General features: G+C 43.1%; 1 protein-coding gene across 2 annotated transcripts in view; it reads right to left on the bottom strand.

Annotated features, from left to right (window-relative positions):
- Nucleotides 1-20,590, bottom strand: part of ZNF169 (zinc finger protein 169) — a 37,612-nt gene extending 17,022 nt beyond the window's left edge. The window contains exons 1-2 of one of the 2 annotated variants that reach the window (XM_010375128.2): nucleotides 20,511-20,590; nucleotides 7,834-7,921 (exon numbers count right to left, since the gene is read on the bottom strand). In XM_010375128.2, the coding sequence (XP_010373430.1) occupies nucleotides 7,834-7,866 (33 nt within the window). In that variant the 5' untranslated portion in view covers nucleotides 7,867-7,921; nucleotides 20,511-20,590. The remainder of the gene's footprint in view (nucleotides 1-7,833; nucleotides 7,922-20,510) is intronic. The other variant, XM_010375129.2, reaches the window with a different exon arrangement.
- Nucleotides 20,591-21,340: the final 750 nt, after the last annotated feature.

Genomic DNA, 21,340 nt, shown 5'->3' with positions numbered 1-21,340 from the left:
TTTCTTCAAGTACTTTTTCAGCCCTTCCCTCCTTTGTTTCCCCTTCCAAACTCCAAAGACAATATTATTGTATCTTTTGTTGTACTCCCACAATTCTTGAGGCTCTATTCATTTTTCTTTCCACTCTATTTTCTCTCTGTTCTGTCTTCTAGTTCACTGATTTCTTTGTTACCTCTAATATACTGGTAAGTCTGTCCCCTAGCTTTTTAGTTCAGTTCTAAAATTTCCATATACTTATTCTGAAAACCTTCTATTTCCTTGCTGAGGCATTCTAGTTCTTTCATTTATCTCAAGCGTGTTCTTTTGACTGTGGACATCCAGTTGTCCAAGTACCATTTGTACACTGCCCTTTTCTGATGGAATGATCTCTACATCCATACTTGTAAAAAAATTCAATTTACTATATACGTGAGATTTTTTTCAGGACTGTCTATTCCACTGATCTACACGTATCCATCCTCATGCCAGTAGGACACTATTTTGATTATGATAGCTTTGCAGTAAGTATTAAACTCAGGCAGTGTGAGTCCTCCAACTTTGTTTTCTTTTTCAAGATTGTTTTAGCTATTCAGAGTACCATGAGATTCCATATAAATTTCAGTCTGAGTCTATTTCTGAAAAAAACACCATTGGAATTTTGATTGGGATTGAACTAAATTTATAGATCATTTTGGGTAGTATTGCCATCTTAACAATATTAAATCTTCTCATTCATTCCAAGCATGGAAAGTCTTTCCATTTATTTAGGTCTTCTGTAATTTCTTTTAGCAGTATTTTGCAGTTTTCTATAAACAAGTCTTTACTTCCTTGGTTAAATTTATCACTAAGTATTTCATTCTTTTTGATGCTGTTACAATTTTTTAAAATTTCCTGTTCAGATAGTTCATTGTAAATGTACAGAAATACAACAGATTTCTGTGTGTTTACTTTGTATCCTGCAACTTTGCTTAATTCATTAGCTCTAACAATTTTCTCTGTGGATGACTTAGCCCATTCCTGCTGTTATAAAAAAAAATTGCTGCCTGGTGCAGTGGCTCACGCCTGTAATCCCAGCACTTTGGGAGGCAAAGGCAGGCAGATCGTCTGAGATCAGGAGTTTGAGACCAGCCTGGCTAACTTGGCGAAACCTCACCTCTACTAAAAATACAAAAATTAGCCGGGCGTTGGGTTAGGCGTCACCCAGCTACTCAGGAGGCTGAGGTGGAGAATCACTTGAATCTGGGAGGTAGAGGTTGCAGTGAGCCGAGATCGTACCACTGCACTCCAGCCCAGGTGACAAGAGTAAAACCCCATCTCAAAAAAAAAAAAAAAAAAAAAATTTTGCTGAGACTAATTCATAAAGAACAGAAATTTATTTCTCACAATTCTGAAGGCTGAAAGTCCAAGATCAAAGTGCCAGCAGGTTTAGTGTCTAGTAAGGGTCCAGTCTCTGCTTCTAAGCTGGTCTAGAACTCCCAACCTCAGGTGATCCACCTGCCTTGGCCTTCCAAAGTGCTGGGATTACAGTGAAAAGCTACCGTGCCCGGCCCACCACTAACCTTTCATAAGGTCACAAATTTCAATTCATGAAGGCTTCGCCCACAACACTTCCTAAAGGCCCACCTCTTAATACTATCACATTGGATCACATTGGTGATTAAGTTTCAACACATGAATTTTGGGGGGCACATTCATACCACAGCAGAGGACTCCAGTGTTTTGTAAATATGAGATCATGCTTTCAGTGAAGAGATAATTTTACTTCTTCCTAACTAATTTGGATGCCTTTTCTTTTTGTTGCCTAATTACTCCGGCTAGAACTGCCAGTACTATATGAAATAGAAGGGGTAAAAGTGGGCATCCTTGCTTTGTTCCTGGTTCCCAGAGCTTTTAGTCTTTCACCATAAAGAATGATTGTAGTTGTGGATTTTTCATACCTGGCCCTTATCATGTTAAGGGAGTTTTCTTCCATACCTAGTTTACTGAGCGTTTTTACCATGAAAGGGTGTTCAATTCTGTCAAATGTTTTTCTACATCGAATAACATGACTGTGGGGTTTTATCCCACACTCCATTGATGTGGTATACCACCTTACTGATTTTCATATGTTGCGCTATCCTTCCATTTCGGGAGTAAATCTCACTTGGCAATAATATAATCTTTTTAATACGGTGCTGAATCCAATTTGATAATATTTTTGGTAAGGATTGTTCTATCTATATTCATAAAGGATATCTGGCTTATAGTCCTCTTTTCTTGCAGTGTCAATGTTTTAGAAGATTTTGAGAAAGAATTGTGTTAACTCTTCTTTATATGTTTGGTGGAATTAACAAGCAAAGCCATCTGGTCATGGGCTTTTTCTCTTGGGAGGACTTTTTGTTGTTGTTGTTGTTTGAGACAGGGTCTCACTCTGTTGCCCAGGTTGAAGTGCAATGGCACGATCTCATCTCACTGCAACCTGAGCCTCCCAGGTTCAAGCGATTCTCTTGCCTCAGACTCCTGAGTAGCTGGGATTACAGGCACGTGCCACCATGCCTGACTGATTTTTGTGTTTTTAGTAGAGATGGGGTTTCTCCATGTTGGCCAGGCTGGCCTTGAACTCCTGACCTCAAATGATCCACCTGCCTCGGCCTCCCAAAGTGCTGGGGTTACAGGTGTGAGCCACTGTACTTGACCCTCGGGAGGATTTTTCTTACTAATTCAATACACTTACTTTATTACTAATTCAATATACTTACAATATACTAATTCAATATATTACTAATTCAATAACTTACTTATACGTAGTTATAGTCCTTTTTTTTTTTGAGACAGAGTCTCACTCTGTTGCCCAGGCTGGAGTGCAGTGGCGCAATCTCGGCTCACTGCAACCTCTGCCTCCTGGGTTCAAGCGATTATCCTGCCTCAGCCTCCCAGGTAGATGGGATTACAGGTGCCCGCCACCATGCCCGGCTAATTTTTTTTGTATTTTTAGTAGAGATGGGGTTTCAGCATATTGATCAGGCTGGTCTCAAACTCCTGACCTCAGGTGATCCACCAGCCTCAGCCTCCCAAAGTGCTAGGATTACAGGTGTGAGTCACCGCACCCAGCCTCATAGTATACCTTTTAAAATAAGTTTTCTATACTGATATTCTCTGTTGAAAATTGTTGACTTCATTTACTTTAGTTCCATGTCCATAGTTTCCTTGTTCTTTGTGCTTATTAAGAAAGTTGACTTAAAGTCTTTGTGCCTGGGCTTCCTCATGGACAGGTGGGAGAGAGGCAACTTGATGGTAGCCAGGCAGTCTGAAATGCTACAGTACTCTCACCACTAAGCAGCAGCTTATTTCTTCACCAAGTCTTCAGTTTTGACAAGATTCCAGAATTTTACAAAAGTTGATTCTGACAGTTTCTGCCAGCTCATTAGTTGTTTTTGGGGAAGGACAGAGGCCTGGATTTCCCTACTCCACATGTATGTATGTATTCATTTATTTGGAGACGGAGTCTTGTTCTGTTGCCCAGGCTGGTGTACAGTGGCATGATCTCAGCTCATTGCAACCTGCACCTCACAGATTCAAGCAATTCTCCTGCCTCAGCCTCCCGAGTAGCTGGGACTACAGGTGCACGCCACCACACCCAGCGAATTTTTGTATTTTTTGTAGCGATGGAGTTTTACCGTGTTAGCCAGGATGGTCTCGATCTCCTGACCTCATGATCCACCCGCCTCAGCCTCCTAAAGTGCTGGGATTACAGGCATGAGTCAACACCCCTACTCTGTAATTTTTTATGATACATGTTTCGTTTTTGTTAAATTGTATGACCTCATGTATATAAAATATCTAGAAGAGGTAAATCCATAGGACAAAAAGCAGATCAGTGGTTGCCAGGGGCTGGGAGAGGAGCGAATGGGGAATAACTCCTAATGGGCATGAGGTTTCTTTTGGCAGTGATGAAAACATGACGGTGAAGGTCACTCAATTTTGTTACTATAATAAAATCTTCTGAATAGTACATTTTAAATGGTTGGGTTGTATGGTATGTGAATATCTCAACAAAAAAAAGTTTTTTAAGTTTTAATTCCAATGAGGAGTGAACCCCTAAATAAACCAAATATCTTATACAAATTGATGCTATGCTATAGGTATCATTGTTCCTAAACCAACAAAGTCTCCTGCACAAAACAGACATTTTTAAAAAATTTAATATTCAATGAAGGGGTTATGAAAGGAAAATAAATCTTGGGGCCCCCAAATTACGAAGCTAAAGGGAAAAGTCAAGCTGGGAACTGCTTAGGGCCAACCTGCCTCCCATTCTATTCAAAGTCACCTCTCTGCTCACTGACATAGATGCATAGCCGATTGCCTCGCTTGGAGAGGCTAATCAGAAACTCAAAGAATGTAACTGTCCCTGTCACCTATCTGTAACCTGGAACCCCTCTTCAAGTCTTCCAGCCCTTGCTTCAAGTTGTTCCACCTTTCCAGACTGAACCAATATACTTCTTACATACATTGATTGATGTCTCATGTCTCCCTAAAATGTATAAAACTAAGCTGTATCCCAACCGCCTCGGGCACATGTTGTCAGGACTTCCTGAGGCTGTCATGGGAGCATCCTGAGAACTAAGTTCTGATTCTTTTTATCTTGCTCATATTCCTATCTAAGGGGTCTGGGAAGTCATACCCTACAAACCATACATTTTCATCAGATGGGTTTTATTTAACTCTATATATCGTGGCTTACTTTCCAATCTGACTCTGGCATAACATTATGAGACAAGGAAGAAAATCAAAATATTTAACCCCAAAATATATTTCCTCACCATACCTTACAATTGCTCTGCAAAGTCTCTTGTGGGAAAAATCCACATCCTATAGAGAATCCCCTTCCCCTTTGTTTACCTTTTTTTCTTCCTTCCCAGATCCAGGAGATAATCAACTAAGAGTCAGGCACCCTTTTAGGTCCCATAAGAAACATTTTACAACCTGCTTCCTCTCTGAAGTCTGCTATCTGAGAGCTTCTTCTGCACCATAAAACTTGGTCTCCACAATCCTTTATCATAACCTGAACTTTCCTTTCCATTGATCCCAGGTCTTTAGATAAACTCAACCAACTGTCAACCAGAAAATGTTTAAATATAGCCTGGAAACCCCTGCTTTGAGTTGTCCCGCCTTTCTGAACCAAACCAACGTATTTCTTAAGTGTATTTGATTGATGTCTCATGCCTCCCTAAAATATACAAAACCAAGCTGTACACCGACCACCTTGGGCACGTGTTCTCAGCACCTCCTGAGGGCTGTGTTATGGGCCATGGTCACACATGTTTGTTTCAGAAAACTCTAAAAATATTTTACAGAGTTTGACTCTTTTCATTGACAATCCTCAACCTTGGCAAAATAAACTTTCTAAATTAACTGGGACCTGTCTCAGGTTTTCTGGGTTCACAGGGTGCTAATTAGTTTCTTATTAGCTCACATACTGTGCTTACCAGCTCCCTTTCTATGTTACAACTATAATGCATGTTACAATTTCTCCTCTCAGGCAAAAGCCCTTAGGAAAAATGCCTAAATGTCATGTTACATATAGGTCAGGTTTTTCTACATAATTCAGATCTGATGCATAACAAAGTACCAGGAAATGCAATTTTAAAAATCATAAAATACACAATTTCAATGCTTAAAATAACATGCATCACAACAAACAAACCTTTTTCCCTTTACGCAATGAGTATTTTTTGACTAAGAGACACTATTCTAGGTATGGAAGCTTTGTCTTAAAAAGCTAAGCCTCTTAGATGCTTGTATCTTTTCATCAATTTTTCACAAATGTTAGATATAGTGAACTCCAAGTTTCTCTTCAAAGAATCAGTATGTCAGTATGTTCAGCTCTCTTATTCTCTGATTCTCCATTTTAAAGTTTAACTTCCTCGTTCTCTTCACCCCCTTGCCTCTGGTTTCAGTAAACAACTTTCCCACCAGTTATAATCAGTAGTTCACATCTGTTCCCCTGGTCACCTGCTTTGACCTGAATCACCCCTGGTCACCTGCTCGGGCCTGAATCATCCTGAGTAACTGCCCTTCCTGCCAAACTACCCACCCCACCACTCTGGCTGGTACCCCTGCTCTCTTTAAAATAGCAAATCAGAATTAGCTTAGACTGTGCAGTCCAATCCTAGCCAACAGGGGAACAACACAGCAGTAGGGGCTACCTGCGTCAGGAATAAGAACCCCTTCCCCTCCCTTGTCCAGGTGTGCTCTCACCATTACTCCATTCGCGAGTTGTACCCTTCTATAGAAGTAAAAATTGCCTTGCTGAGAAAATCAAATTTACATTTGAGTGCTATTTCTTTGCGGCACTGAGGAACAAGCATTTTGTTTCTAACACAAAGAAATCATACAGTGCAACATACAGAAAAAAAGTCTCCTATTACCTTGGAAAAAAATCCTGAACTGCCTGTGCTACATACATATTTTCTCTCAAAGGTGTTACAGATTTCTCTCAAAAGTGTAACAAATAAGGGACTCACAGCTCTCAGTGACATTCTGATAAGATCAAAACCATTTTTAATGTATCCAGAAATATGCAAATATCCACCATGAGCCCCGGAATATGATTACATACAGATCTCTCAAAAACATTCTATACTTGACACATTTATAGCACAAAGCAAAACTGAATTAGCAAAAATGACAATAAATATTTTGTTAATTGATAAAATCAATACAAAAATGCCCTGCCTGACAGCCATTTCTGTTGTCAGTGTTAGTTCCATTCAGTTACATCAAGTTCAAATGCTGCCTAGCTGGTGGGGAATAATCTATTTTCAGAGAAGGAGGCAATCTGGACCTTTAAGCATAATCTTCCAATTTTCAAGTATAGCAAACCCACTTTATAAAGTACGGGCCTGCAAAACTAAATCTATCCATGCACCACACAGAAATAGCAGGTTAGAGCCCTCACCTATACAGAGAAGACTAATGTGGCCAAAGACCACTGGCTGTTGAAAGCTTCCCACAGGGTGAGGGATAGCCTGCCAGTCACCTCGTCTCTGAGAAGAGATAGGATTCCTGCCCCATTTTCCTCTGTTTTTTTTTTTTTGAAATGGAGTCTCGCTCGGTCGCCCAGGTTCTCAGCTCACTGCAACCTCCGCCTTCCGAGCTCAAGTGATTCTCTTGCCTTAACCTCCTCAGTATCTGGGATTACAGGCATGCGCCACTGTCCTGTGCCATTTTCACAGCAGTCTCTTCCCTTAACTCTTCAGCTTGCAAAACCCTTCAGGGGCAAATCAGACAATTTGTCTTTTGAGAGCCTTCTTATACTTTTTTTTTTTTTTGAGATGGAATCTCACTCTATCACCCAGGCTGGAGTGCAGTGGCACGATCTCGGCTCACTGCAACCTCAGCCTCCTGGGTTCACGTGATTCTCCTGCCTCAGCCTCCCTAGTAGCTGGGATTACAGGTGCCCATCACCATGCCCAGCTAATTTTGTACTTTTAGTAGAGACGGGGTTTTACCATGTTGGCCAGGCTGCCCTCGAACTCCTGACCTCAGGTGATCTACCCACCGCGGCCTCCCAAAGTATTGGGTTTACAGGTGTGAGCCACTATACTTTTGTAGGCCTTCGGAGTCACTGGGCACATAAGCATGGATGTCCTGTATTTTTGTTTTAACTGCCCAGGATGTGATGGTACAGTTAACTCCTTGGTAAATACGTGAGTCATAAATGCAGCAAATAAGACTGAGAGAAAGCTCCAGATAAGATGAGTCACACCTATAAGATCAAGATAGGCTTTGCCTAATACCAAGAAGGCAGCCTTCAGGACAAGAAACTATTATGAATCCTTCCTGCAATAGCTAGGAAGAAATTTCAGGACTTACCTCCTCCCTGGTGGTCAGGAGTCCTGGCGCCATATCCCTGCTCTCTGGAGTGCTCTTCCTAGAGAAGAGTCAAGTTGCAGAGGCAAATCTGGGGAAAGAGATAAGAAGTGAGAGAGGTACTTGGGAAGAACACCCTTCACACTCTGTCCAGCCTCCCAATTCAGTAGGGAGTAGGGGAACAGGGAAGCAACAAAGGCAGGTTGCAGAGGGCATTAGTGAAGCCCATTCTTAGCCAGTGTCTTACAAATAAAGCCCACAGAGCTGAGCCAGCAACAGGCTCATATCCAAACTCCAGTTGGGGAATGGAGCCCCCATCTTCCAGCAGCTGGGTGAGACTTTGTGTGGACTCCATTAAAAGAAAAAGGCCTCAGAGTGCCCTCAAATGAGCATTCATGTTGAAAAATAGGCCGGGCGCGGTGGCTCAAGCCTGTAATCCCAGCACTTCGGGAGGCCGAGACGGGCGGATCACGAGGTCAGGAGATTGAGACCATCCTGGCTGACACGGTGAAACCCCGTCTCTACTAAAAAATACAAAAAAATTAGCCGGGCGAGGTGGCGGGCGCCTGTAGTCCCAGCTACTCAGGAGGCTGAGGCAGGAGAATGGCGTAAACCCGGGAGGTGGAGCTCGCAGTGAGCTGAGATCCGGCCACAGCACTCCAGCCTGGGCGACAGAGAGAGACTCCGTCTCAAAAAAAAAAAAAAAAAAGAAAAAGAAAAAGAAAAAGCCTCAACATACTGAAAACAGAAACATCCCATCCACATTTACCCTGAGGCCAAAGGACAGGTTCCAGGAAGTCCAAAGCAGAAGTTCCTGGTTTTCAGGGAGACGTGAAGCAGGGTGGAGGCCATAACCTGAGTATCCTATATGACCCTAGCTGCACCCTTCCCTCCACTCATGTATCAAAAATTAGGTACCAAAATTTGAAATGTGACTTGGAATTTAGGAACAGGCAGTCAGTAACTGACCTAGTTCTATAACAAGTCAATTTCATGAAGAGATTTTTTTTTTTTTTTTTTTTTTTTTGAGACGGAGTCTCGCTCTGTCGCCCAGGCTGGAGTGCAGTGGCCGGATCTCAGCTCACGGCAAGCTCCGCCTCCCGGGTTCACGCCATTCTCCTGCCTCAGCCTCCCGAGTAGCTGGGACTACAGGCGCCAGGCACCTCGCCCGGCTAGCTTTTTTTGTATTTTTTAGTAGAGACAGGGTTTCACCGTGTTAGCCAGGATGGTCTCGAACTCCTGACCTCGTGATCCGCCCGTCTCGGCCTCCCAAAGTGCTGGGATTACAGGCTTGAGCCACCGCGCCCGGCCTCATGAAGAGATTTTTAAGAACGGAGAAGTAGGGGTAGATTTTTTCTTAATGAAAATATTTCCTAAGAAATAAATCATTCTTCAGATGACAAGTATAGGTCTTGACTGGATCCTGTCTTGCACAAATGAATGAGAAAAGCGGACTACAAGAGACAATTCAATATGTGATGAGAATTGTTGTTAATAGTATTAGGTTTTGAGGACAAAGCTCTGATTTTTTTTTTATCTTGCCCAAATTCCTACCTAAGGGGTCTGGGGATTCGTGCCCTACAAACCATAAATTCTCGTCTGATGAGTTTTATTTAACCCTGTATATCATGACTTACTTTCCAATCTGACTGTGGCATAACAAGGAAGAAAATCAAAATGTCTTACCCCAAAATATATTTCCTTGCCATACCTTGAAATTGCCCTACAAAGTCTCCTGTGGGAAAAATCCACATTCTATAGAGAATCCCCTTTCTCCTTTGTTTTCCTTCCTTCCTTCCCAGATACAAGAGATAATCAACTAAGAGCCAGGCACCCTTTTAAGTCTGATAAATATTTTACAACCTGCTCTCTCTGAAGTCTGCTATCTCAGAGCTTCCTCTGCACAGTAAAACTTGGTCTCCACAATCCTTTATGTGAACCTGAACATTTCCTTTCTGTTGATCTCAGGTCTTCAGATAAACTCAACCAATTGTCAACTGTCAACCAGAAAATGTTTACATTTACCTATAGCCTGGAATCTGCCCACCCCCCCCACTTTGAGTTGTCCTGCCTTTCTGAACCAAACCAATGTATTTCTTTTTTTTTTTTTTTTTTTTGAGATGGAGTCTCACTCTGCCGCCCAGGCTGGAGTGCAGTGGCCGGATCTCAGCTCACTGCAAGCTCCGCCTCCCGGTTTCACGCCAGTCTCCTGTCTCAGCCTCCCGAGGAGCTGGGACTACAGGCACCCGCCACCTTGCCCGGCTAATTTTTTTGTATTTTTTAGTAGAGACGGGGTTTCACAGTGTTAGCCAGGATGGTCTCGATCTCCTGACCTCGTGATCCGCCCGTCTCGGCCTCCCAAAGTGCTGGGATTACAGGCTTGAGCCACCGCGCCCGGCCAAACCAATGTATTTCTTAAATAGATTTGATTGATGTTTCATGCCTCCCTAAAATATGTAAAACCAAGCTGTACCCTGACCACCTTGGGTGTTCTCAGGATCGTCTGAGGGCTGTGTCACGGGACATGGCCACTCATATTTGGCTCAGAATAAATCTCTAAAAATATTTTACAGAGTTTGACTCTTTTTGTCAACAGTATGATTGTGATATTCTGGATATGGAGGGAACAGTCATTAAGAAATGATACAAACGTTCTGTGGTGTGAACTAACATGTTTGCAATTTTCAAAAAATGCAACACTTTCAACAAATGAATAGCATTAAAAATACAGTAGAAAAAATAGAATAGAAAGAGCTCTTACAGATCTTACAGAATAAAAAGAGAATTAAGGAGACACCAATCGGCTAGGCGCAATGGCTCACGCCTATAATCCCAGCACTTTGGAAGGCCAAGGATGGATCACGAGGTCAGAAGTTCAAGACAAGCCTGACCAAGATGGTGAAATCCCGTTTCTACTAAAAATACAAAAATTGGCTGGGAACAGTGGCTCACACCTGTAATTCCAGCACTTTGGGAGGTCGAGGCGGGATAAATCACCAGGTCAGGAGTTCAAGACTAGCCTGGTCAACATAGTGAAACCCCATCTCTATTAAAAACACAAAAAATTTGCTGGGTATAGTGGTGGGCGCCCATAATCCCAGCTACTCCGGAAGTTAAGGCAGAAGAATCACTTGAACCTGGGAGGTGGAGGTACAGCTGAGCCGAGATCGCGTCATAGCACTCCAGCCTGGGCGACAGATCAAGACTCCATCTCAAAGGAAAAAAAAAAGAGCGACCCCAATCAACTGTAATGTGTGAACCTTGTTTAGACATTTTTGAGGCAATTGAGGAAACCTGCACATGATTAGATATTAGATAACATTTTAAAAATGTTATCATAGATAACACAAAAAAATTAAGTTCAATACAATTTATACTGTTTATAAGTTAGGTTAAAAATGGTCTAACCAATGTCCTCTGCAAATAATTGTGGCTATGCTTAAATAAAAAGGAAGTGCAAGCCAGGTGTAGTGGCTCACGCCTGCTGTCCCAGCACTTTGAGAGGCTGAGGCAGGAGGATCACTTGAGGTCAGGAGTTCGAGGCCAGCCTGGCCAACATGGTGAAACCCCGTCTCTACCAAAAATACAAAAATTAGCTGGGCATGGTAGCTGGCAGCCAGCTACTCGGGAGGCTGAGGCAGAAGAATCACTTGAACCCGGGAGGTAGAGGTTGCAGTGAGGCGAGATTGCACCACTGCACTCCAGCCTAAGGGACAGAGTGAGACTGTCGCCAAAAAAAAAAAAAAGAGAGAGTGCAGAGCCTACAGCTGACATCACATTGAGGAACTAGATGCTTTTCCGCTAAGATCAGGAACAAGGCAAGGATGCCCCCCTTCATGACTCCTATTTTACATTACTGATAAGACAATGAAAAGACAAGCCATGGACTGAGAGAAAATACAGGAAGAAAAATTACAGAATAGGAAAAAGAGACATAGACCAATGCATAATCATAGTTAAGAAAATTTATTACACCTCACTCAGTTAATGGAAAAGTGAATTGACAATAAGTCAGGAAATGGATGATCTGGAAAACACTACTGGACAGTATTGATCAAATGGACATTTACAGAACATCAAACCCAACAAGTACAGAACACATATCCTGTAGGTGTACACAAAATATTCACCAAAGTAGATGCAATACTGAGGCATATAAAACAAATCTCCAATTTCAAAGGACTAAAATTTAAAGAGTCCAGTCCCCAACTTACAATGGTTCTACTCACAATTTTTTGATGTCTTAATGGTGTGAAAGCAATACACATTCAGTAGAAACCATACTTCTTTTTCATTTACTTTTTGAGAGGTAGTCTCACTTTGTCACCAAGGCTGGATGCAGTAGCACAATCATAGCTCACCGCAGCCCCAACTTCCGGGGCCAAGCAATCCTCTTGCCTCAGCCTCCAGAGTAGCTGTGGCTACAGATGTGTGCCACCACGCCTGGCTTTTTTTTTTTTTTTTTTATAGAGATGGGGTCTCACTGTTTGTCCAGGCTAGTCTAGAACTTCTGGCCTCAAGCGATTCTCCTACCTCAGCCTCCCAAAGCACTGGGATTACAAGGCATAAAGCACCATGTGCACTCAAAACCCTACTTCAGATCTGGAATTTTCATCTTTTCCAGGGCTTGCAATACTGGGCAGCAGCAGCAAGCTACAGCTCCAAGCCAGCCACACAATCGTGAAGGTAAATAACCCATACTCTATAGCGGACCGTGTTGCCAGATGATTTTGTCCTTTCTGAACCAAACCAATGTATTTCTTAAGTGTATTTGATTGATGTCTCATGCCTCCCTGAAATACACAAAACCAAGCTGTGCCCCAACCACCGTGGGCACATGACTGCCCAATTGTAGGCTAATGTAAGTATGCTGAGCAAATTTAAGGTAGACTAGATTCACTCTGATGTGCAGCAGGTTAGTTAGGTGTATTAAATGCATTGTCAACTTAAACAGTATTTTCAATTTACAATGGGTATTTTACCAAGGCTTTAACTGGAATGATGTGCTCTCCTTTAACGAATCGAACTTCACTTATAAAGCCAATAAAGTCCTTGGAAACTGGCCTCATATTTTGTGTACACAGTCCCTGTATGGGGTTTCTGATCTGTGGTAAGTAATCACTTTCTGACAGGCCAGGAACCCCAAGTTATCCTAGAACCTCACGAGGAGAGGTATTCACCTAACTGATAGGTATCTGCTGATACAAATCCATGGCTGGGCTTGGCGTTAAAAAGTCTTATCTCAGATTCCTTCTATGAAACAAAGTTCTATCAAAGCCAATTTAGAACACCCACGTGAAATATAATTATTCTTCCTGCACTGTACACAAATAATTAGACCAAGTACAATGAAGAAAACCAGTCCTACCATGATTTATCTTTTAATAAAAATGGGAAACTGGAGACAGAAAAATTATGTTTCAGAAACTATAGTACACCTGTTGTTAAATTCTAGTTACACCTGATTTTTTTTTAGCTTTTATTATATTCTACACTTTGGATTAAATTCTAATTTTTCTGTCTACAGGTCTCCAAAATACTATTTTCAAATCTTTCCTCCTTCTTTTCCTTTTTCCCCATTTTTCCTAATCTGAAACCACTGAACCCTAAGCTGTGCCTTCTTGAAACCCTGTGAACTGAAGACTAGACAACTTAAACTCCAGAAGAAAACAGCAGCAACCTATTTATATGTGTTGCTGTTGCATACTATTATGTTTCAGCAGGCACTGCCTCTAAGCCCCCAAAACAGAGAGTACTACTGGGAACAAACTGAACTCTTCCACTCCAGCGCTGCGTTCGGTGCTCTGCAACAATGACCACATCTCGGCAGGAAGTAGCCAGAAAGATTATGATGCCCTATCTCCCTACAATTCTCGTGATAAATAAATATACAAGCATGACAGAAATCATGTGCAGATTGACAGTGGGAATTGTGGCAGGTCAGGTCGCACCAAGAACTGTTTCAGTACTGACTGTGTGGTTAAGTTAAATATTAAAAGCCAGTGCCCTTATACAAAGGCTGGGATGTAACAAAAGCCCATCAAGAGTTTTGCCTACGCCTTTCCCAGGCCTTAAAGCATGACAAAATAACTTACAATTTTTTTTTTTTTTTTGAGACAGAGTCTCTCTCTGCCACCCAGGCTGGAGTGCAATGGTGTGATCTTCTTGTCTCACTGCAACCGCTGCCCCCGGGTTCAGGCAATTCTACTGCCTCAGCCTCCTGAGTAGCTGGGATTACAAGCAAGCACCACCATGTCCGGCTAATTTTTGTAAATAACTAAGGAATTCTTAACAGAACCCATTTAGGATTAAACAAGTTTTATTGTGGGTCTGAAGAAACTCCCTAGGCCTCCACAAACAAGTTTATTGAGGATCTGAGGGAACTCCCCAAACCTCCATGATTTAGCAGGAGATAAAATAACAGTAATTACCCCAGCAGCTGGACCCATTTAGATTAAGTAAATTTACTGAGGCTCCAGAGGAAGGTCTTCAGGACTCAGACCTTATAGATTAAAGGAAGTTAATCACTTATGTCTTTAGATGAAGGCACACTTACACGTAGAGATAGAGCTTGGTATATAAGCTCTGGAAATTTTTGTAATTTATTTTATTTTATTTTATTTTTTTGAGACAGAGTCTCACTCTGTCCCCCAGGATGGAGTGCAAAGGGGCGATCTTGGCTCACTGCAACCTCTACCTCCCAGGCTCAAGTGATTCTCCTGCCTCAGCCTCCCAAGTAGGTGGGATTACAGATGCCTGCCACAAAGCCTGGTTAATTTTTGTATTTTTGGTAGAGACAGGGTTTCACCATGTTGGCCAGGCTGGTCTCAAACTCCTGACCTCGAGTGATCCGCCTGCCTCAGCCTCCCAGAGTGCTGGGATTACAGACGTGAGCCACTGCGCCTGGCAAAACTTTGTAATTTTGAGTTTTGCGACGATTCCCAGGCCTTCTGCCCGTAACCAGTTATAGAAGTAAAAACTCTCTTCCTCCCCAGTTCATCTGCGTCACGTTATCGGGCCAGGAGAAATAGCAGCCTGACCCTCAGTTTGGTCCAGGTACACAACTGTAAAATGCTATAACTATTTTTGAAGACTGTATGGCAGGTTTTTAATGTTAAACATACATATGATCTAGCAATTCCCAAAGTACCCAAGAGATATTTTTTTAAAAAATAGGGCACAGAAAGAGTTATACATCAGCCTAGTAAATGAACCCTGGAAAAGAAAAGAATTGTACAAGAATGGTCACAGTGGCTTAATTACTATACCTAACAATCAAAAACAACAGAAAAAGGAGAATGGATAAATAAAAAGGTAGCAGACTCATACAACAGAATACAATAGAAAGGAACAGGAATAAACTACTGATCAAGGAACAAGGCAGAAACAGAATACATACTATATGATTTCATTTACGTGGAATTCTAGGAAAGGCAAAACTTCGGTGACAAGGAGCAAATCAGTTATACAACAATATACATTACTTAAAACTCATCAAATTGTACACTTAAGAGTTGTGATTTTGTAATAAAGCTGATTTTTAAAAAGGCTTCAAAGACATTTTCGAGTAAAAGAAAACCAGTAAAATTTATTGCCAGCAGAACTGCCCTGTAAGAGTTTCTGCAAACCCAAGAGAAATGATGCCTAATGGAAACTTGGATTTTCTGTGGTGACTGAAGATCACCAGAAATGATAAATAATGTTCACACCCCAAAAAAACTATCTTTTTCTCCTAATGTCTTTAAAATACATGACTGAGGCCAGGCGCGGTGGCTCACGCCTGTAATCTTAGCACTGTGGGAGGCCAAGGTGGGTGGATCACTTGAGGCCAGGAGTTCAAGACCAACTTGGTCAACGTGGTAAAACCCCATCTCTACTAAAAATACAAAAATTAGCTAGGGCATGTTAGTGTATGCCTGTAATCCCAGTGACTTGGGAAGCTGAGACAGGAGAATCGCTTGAACCCGGGAGGCGGAAATTGCAGTGAGCCAAAATTGTGCCACTGCACTCCAGCCTGGACGACAGAGCAAGCTTCCACCTCAAAAAGATAAAATAAAAGACTGTTTATAGCAAATATATTAAAATTGCATTGCGATTGGCAGCACATGAAGATTCAATACATAGAATGAAGGAGTAAGTAGGTACAAGTACCAGAATTACAAGATCCCTCATTTTACATGAAGTTGTACAAGATCACATAGACTGTGAAGAGTTACAAATGTATACTGTCATCTCTAAAGCAGCAACTAAAAATATAAAGTAAAAATGCAAAGCAGTATAGCTAAGTGGCAATTAAATTATATTAAGTTAAATTAGAATGTTAAAAAAAAAAAAAAGTTCAACTGGCCCAAGGAAGGCAGGAATAAGAACAGAGGAAGAAAAAAAAAAACAGTAAAAGAGACCTAAATCTAATTGTATTGATAATTACATGAAATAAACATTCCAATTAAAAGGCACAGACTGGGCACGGTGGCTCATGTCTGTAATCCCAGCACTTTGGGAGGCTGAGACAGGAGGACTGCTTGAGCCCACGAGTTGGAGAACAGCCTGGGCGACATAGCAAAACCTCATCTCTAAAAATAAATAAGGCACAGATTGCCAGAATGGATTAAAAAAAAAAAAGCAAGACCCAACGATATGTTGTCTACAATATAAAGACTTTAAATATAAGACATAGGTCAGCTGAAAGAAAATGAATGAGAAAAGATAGAACATGCAAAGAGTAAACATAACAAGACTGGAATGGGTATATAACTATCAGATAAACTATATTTCAAGACAAAGTATTACCAGAGATACAAAGGGATGTTTCATGATAATAAAACAGTCAATTCATCAGGAAGATATAACAAAGATAAATGTGTATGCACCTTATAGTAACAATGCTTCAAAATATGTGAAGCAAAAATTGACAGAATTCAATGGAGAAACTGGCAAATTCCATAGTCCTAGTTGGAATTAACACCCTGCCACAACAGTTGATAAAATAACTAGAAAAAAAAAATCCATAATGAAATAAGATTTGAACATAATAACTGACTTGACCAAACTGATATTAGTACACCACTGCACAACAGAATGCACATGCTTTTAAAGGGCCTCTGGGACATTCCCCAACTCACACTACATGCTGGGTTGGGAAATAACTCCCAATACATTTGCAAAGACTGACATTCTACATCATTTGTTCTTTGACCTGAATGGAATTAAATAAGAAGTCAGTAAGTATATCTAGAACCCTCCCCCCACAATATTTAGAAATTAAACAGATGATGCACAGAAAGGAACTGCATTCATCAAGTGCAGACAATTGTTTTGATGACTTTCACTGTAAAAGGGAACAGAGAGATAGGGTAATGAGGGCAGTTAGAAATCATGATCCTTCTCGGCCAAGCGAGGTGGCTCACGCCTGTAATCCCAGCACTTTGGGAGGCCAAGGCAGGCGTATCACAAGGTCAGGAGACTGAGACCATCCTGGCCAACATGGTAAAACCCCGTCTCTACTAAAAATACAAAGAAAAAAAGCTGGGCATGGTGGTGCAGAAGAATCGCTTGAACCCGGGAGGCAGAGGGTGTAGTGAGATGAGATCGAACCACTGCACTCCAGCCTGGGCGACAGAGCAAAGCTCTGTGTCAAAAAAAAAGAAAAAAAAAAAAAAAAGAAAAAAAAAAAAGAAAAAAAAAAGAAAAAAAGAAATCATGACCCTTCTCTTGTCAGAACCCGGCAGTAGATCCCGCTGACCGCAGATGAGATCCACACACAATCTTGGCACCCTAGGCTTTCCCTAGTAATAGCCTAACCCCCTTTTTCCATCTGAGTTTCTATCCTCCATGAACTTCCTTTTCCAGGCAAAAAGGACAACTCCTCATACCCTCAGAGTTAATCAGTTGCACAGTCCAGGTGGGTGCCAAGCACTGTGTCAGTGACCCATGAGGAGCCAGACAAGGTGCCTGTCCCCTCAAAGAACTATCTCAAAACCACTGGGACAGTCGGACAGTTGAGATGTACCATGCAAGCCGTGGAGTCCTCATGTAATAAAGTGCTCTGCAACTAAAAAGGACACTGGAAGTAATTCTGCCAGAGAAAACTCAGGAAAGCTTTGCGGTGGACAAACATCTGTAGTGAGGCATCTTTTGAGATAAATAGGGAAACAACATAGCCTGTATAGGTGATATTAAATAAGTTCGGTTAATTTTGTTGAGTATGATCGTTAATGCTGAAGTTGTTTTTCTTTAAATTCCTTATTTATGAAAGATGTATACTGAAGTATTAGGATGGTGCAAAAGTAATGGTGGTTTTTGCCATTTGCAGATGAAATGATATGACATCTGAATTTTGTTTTAAAGCACTACATCACAGAAGTGTCATACACAAGTTTTACTTCATTCTACATTCACAGCAGCTCCACGAGGTTAAGTACCTTGCTCAAAGTGACAGCGACAAAGGGAGAGACCTGGATTTGAACTCACACTATGAAGGGTCACTCAAGACAGCAAATCCTGGTATAGACCCCTAAGTGAAAGAGACAATTTCCAAAGAGATCCACACTTGGGGTTGCAGATTTGGGGGAAAGAAGACAGGTCAGTCATTTATAAGTGGTGAAGCTGGGTGATGAATCCATAGAACTTCATAACTACTTCTGGATATCTTTGCAATGTTTTCATTACTGAAAAGTTAGAAATAAGAATGTAGGTCTTGGCCGGGGGCAGTGGCTCACTGCCTGTAATCCCAGCACTTTGGGAGGCGGAGGCGGATGGATCACGAGGTCAGGAGCTCAAGACCAGCCTGACCAACATGGTGAAACCCCATCTCTGGCTGGGCGCGGCCTGGGCGCGGTGGCTTACGCCTGTAATCCCAGTACTTTCAGATCACGAAGTCAGGAGATCGAGACCATCCTAGTCAACATGGTGAAACCTGCCCCCCTTGTCTACTAAAAATACAAATATTAGCCAGGTGTGGCAGCACGTGCCTGTAGTCCCAGCTACTCGGGAGGCTGAGGCAGGAGAATCCCTTGAACCCGGGAGGTGGGGACTGCAGTGAGCCAAGATCACGCCGCGCCACTGCATTCCAGCCTGGCGACAGAGCGACACTCCGTCTCAAAAAAAAAAAAAAAAAAAAGAAAGAAAGAAAGAAAGTAAAAGAAAAGAAAAGGAAAGAAAGAAACCCCATCTCTACTAAAAATACAAAAAAAATTAGCCGGGCGTGGTGGTGGGCACCTGTAGTCCCATCTACTCTGAGGCAGAGAATTGCTTGAACCCAGGAGATGGTGGTTGCAGTGAGCTGTCATCGCACCACTGCACTCCAGCCTGGGCGACTGAGCGAGACTTCACCTCATAAATAAAAAAAAAAATGTACGTCTGGATGCCTTCCACCCAACTTCTTCCTCCACCTCCAGGAATTCAAGGAGTCATTCAACAGCCCCCTGGGGCTTGAGAAAAACGTTCCTTGGCCCTATGGGCACCATTCTACTTGTTGCAACCCATGCTCCCGGAAGAGTCCCAAAGTCCGAGGAAGCCACACAGCTGCAGACGCTGACAATCTGGACACAAGTACGCACCCATGTAACCCACAACCCAGGGATGTCTAACTCCAGCCGAGCCCTTCTCAACTAACCAAGGCGCAGCAGGGCCCCAGACCCTAAGGCTACTGACCCCAGTCGCATGGCCCTAGGGGTACCCCCACTATCAAGACCAAGTCTGGATGTCTATCCACAAACAGTCCTCCCCCACAAACCCCAGTCCTTGCGGCCAAGCTGCACCATCACCACCACGGTGCACCAGCCAGCCACAGGAGTCCTAATAAATAACCGGACTGAGGTTGGCCGCGCCACTGCACTCCAGCCTGGACGACAAGAGCGAAACTCTGTCTCAAAAACAAAACAAAACAAAACAAAGACCAAAAAATTAGCCGGGCGTGGTGGCGGGCGCCTGTAATCCCAGCTGCTCTGGAGGCTGGGGCAGGAGGATTGTTTGAACCCGGCGGGTGGGAGAGTGGGGGGCGCGGAGATTACAGTGAACCGACAATGCGCTATTGCACTCCAGCTTGGGCGACAGAGAGAGACTACGTCTCAAAACTAAATAAATAAATAAATAAATAAATAAAATTTAATAAACAAACAACCCGACTGATGCATAAATAAAATTTAATAAATAAACAACCCGACTGATGCCCAAGCCGCGTGCCTCCCACTAATGAGAAGTTTGCCCCCAAAGCCACATTTGCTGGCCCAGAGACCTCCGGGGCGCGATGTTGGGAGGGAATAGCGCTATGCTGGTGGGACCGAATGGCGCTATGCTGGTGGCAGGATGCTGTCTGGGTACCCCAGGCAGAGCCCACTCAACGGCCCCCAAAGTACCTGGGACGCACCTGCGGAGTAGCTCGGGAAGTCGGTCCCAGGCCTGCACTGGCCCCTCCAGGTCAAGATACTGGGCCCAAAGCCCCGCCAAAAGCACGCAACAACGCCAATGCCCCCTCCCCACCAGAGGACCTCTGCCAAGACCTCTCTCTGGGGTGGACGGCGCACGCCCAGACCCCACAGCCGACACTCAAACACCATGGAACATGTGGCCACAGCATGGACTGCCCATGCCAGCTTTCCCGATCTTCCTTCCCGTGGAAGAGCCGCGGAAGCGGGGACCACCTCTGGGCTAGCTCACCAGAACTGTGAAAGGACACTCACCACACACCGGGAGACGATGGCGGGACGCGGAAGTACGCGAGCTGGACCGCCCCTGGGCACGGAACTACACTACCCAGACTGCCCCGGGGCGCGCAACTACCCTACCGTGGATGCCCTGGAGCGAGGAACTACAACATCCAGAATGCCGCGAGGGGCGGGACCGCAGCATCCAGGAGAAATTGTGAAAAATCACAAAGTAAAATCTAACTTTCGGGTCCATGAGAAGGGAGGTCAGGTGAGCACTAAGTCTTTCTATTTAACTTTTTATACGGTCCTTCTAATTTAATTTTTTTTTAAAAAAAAGATGTTACTTGTCCTCCATCCTGCAAATTCACATCTGTGATTTTGCATCTCTGTACTTTATTTACTTACTTCTTTTTTGAGAAGGGGTCTTCTCTGTCGGCCAGTCTGCAGTACAGTGGTGTGATCATAGCTCACTGCAGCCTCAAACTCCTGGCCAAGCAATTCTCCCACCTCAACTTTCTGAGTAGCTGGGAATACAGGTGCATAGTACCACACCCGGCTAATTTTTTGTTTTGTTTTTTTAGAATCTGGGTCTCGCCGCCGGGCGCGGTGGCTCACGCCTGTAATCCCAGCACTTTGGGAGGCTGAGGCGGGCGGATCACCAGAGGTCAGGAGCTCGAGACCAGCCTTGCCAATGTGGTAAAACCCCGTCTCTACTAAAAATACAAAAATTAGCCGGGCATCGTGATGGGCGCCCGTAGTCCCAGCTACTCAGGAGGCTGAGGCAGGAGAATTGCTTGAACCCAGGAGGTGGAGGTTGCAGTGAGCCGAGATCGTGCCACTACTCCACCCTGGGCAACAGAGTG

Source organism: Rhinopithecus roxellana, chromosome 16, assembly GCF_007565055.1.
Source record: "Rhinopithecus roxellana isolate Shanxi Qingling chromosome 16, ASM756505v1, whole genome shotgun sequence".
In the NCBI taxonomy this organism is placed as follows: Eukaryota; Metazoa; Chordata; class Mammalia; order Primates; family Cercopithecidae; genus Rhinopithecus; species Rhinopithecus roxellana.
This window is presented reverse-complemented; position numbering and strand designations above follow the sequence as displayed.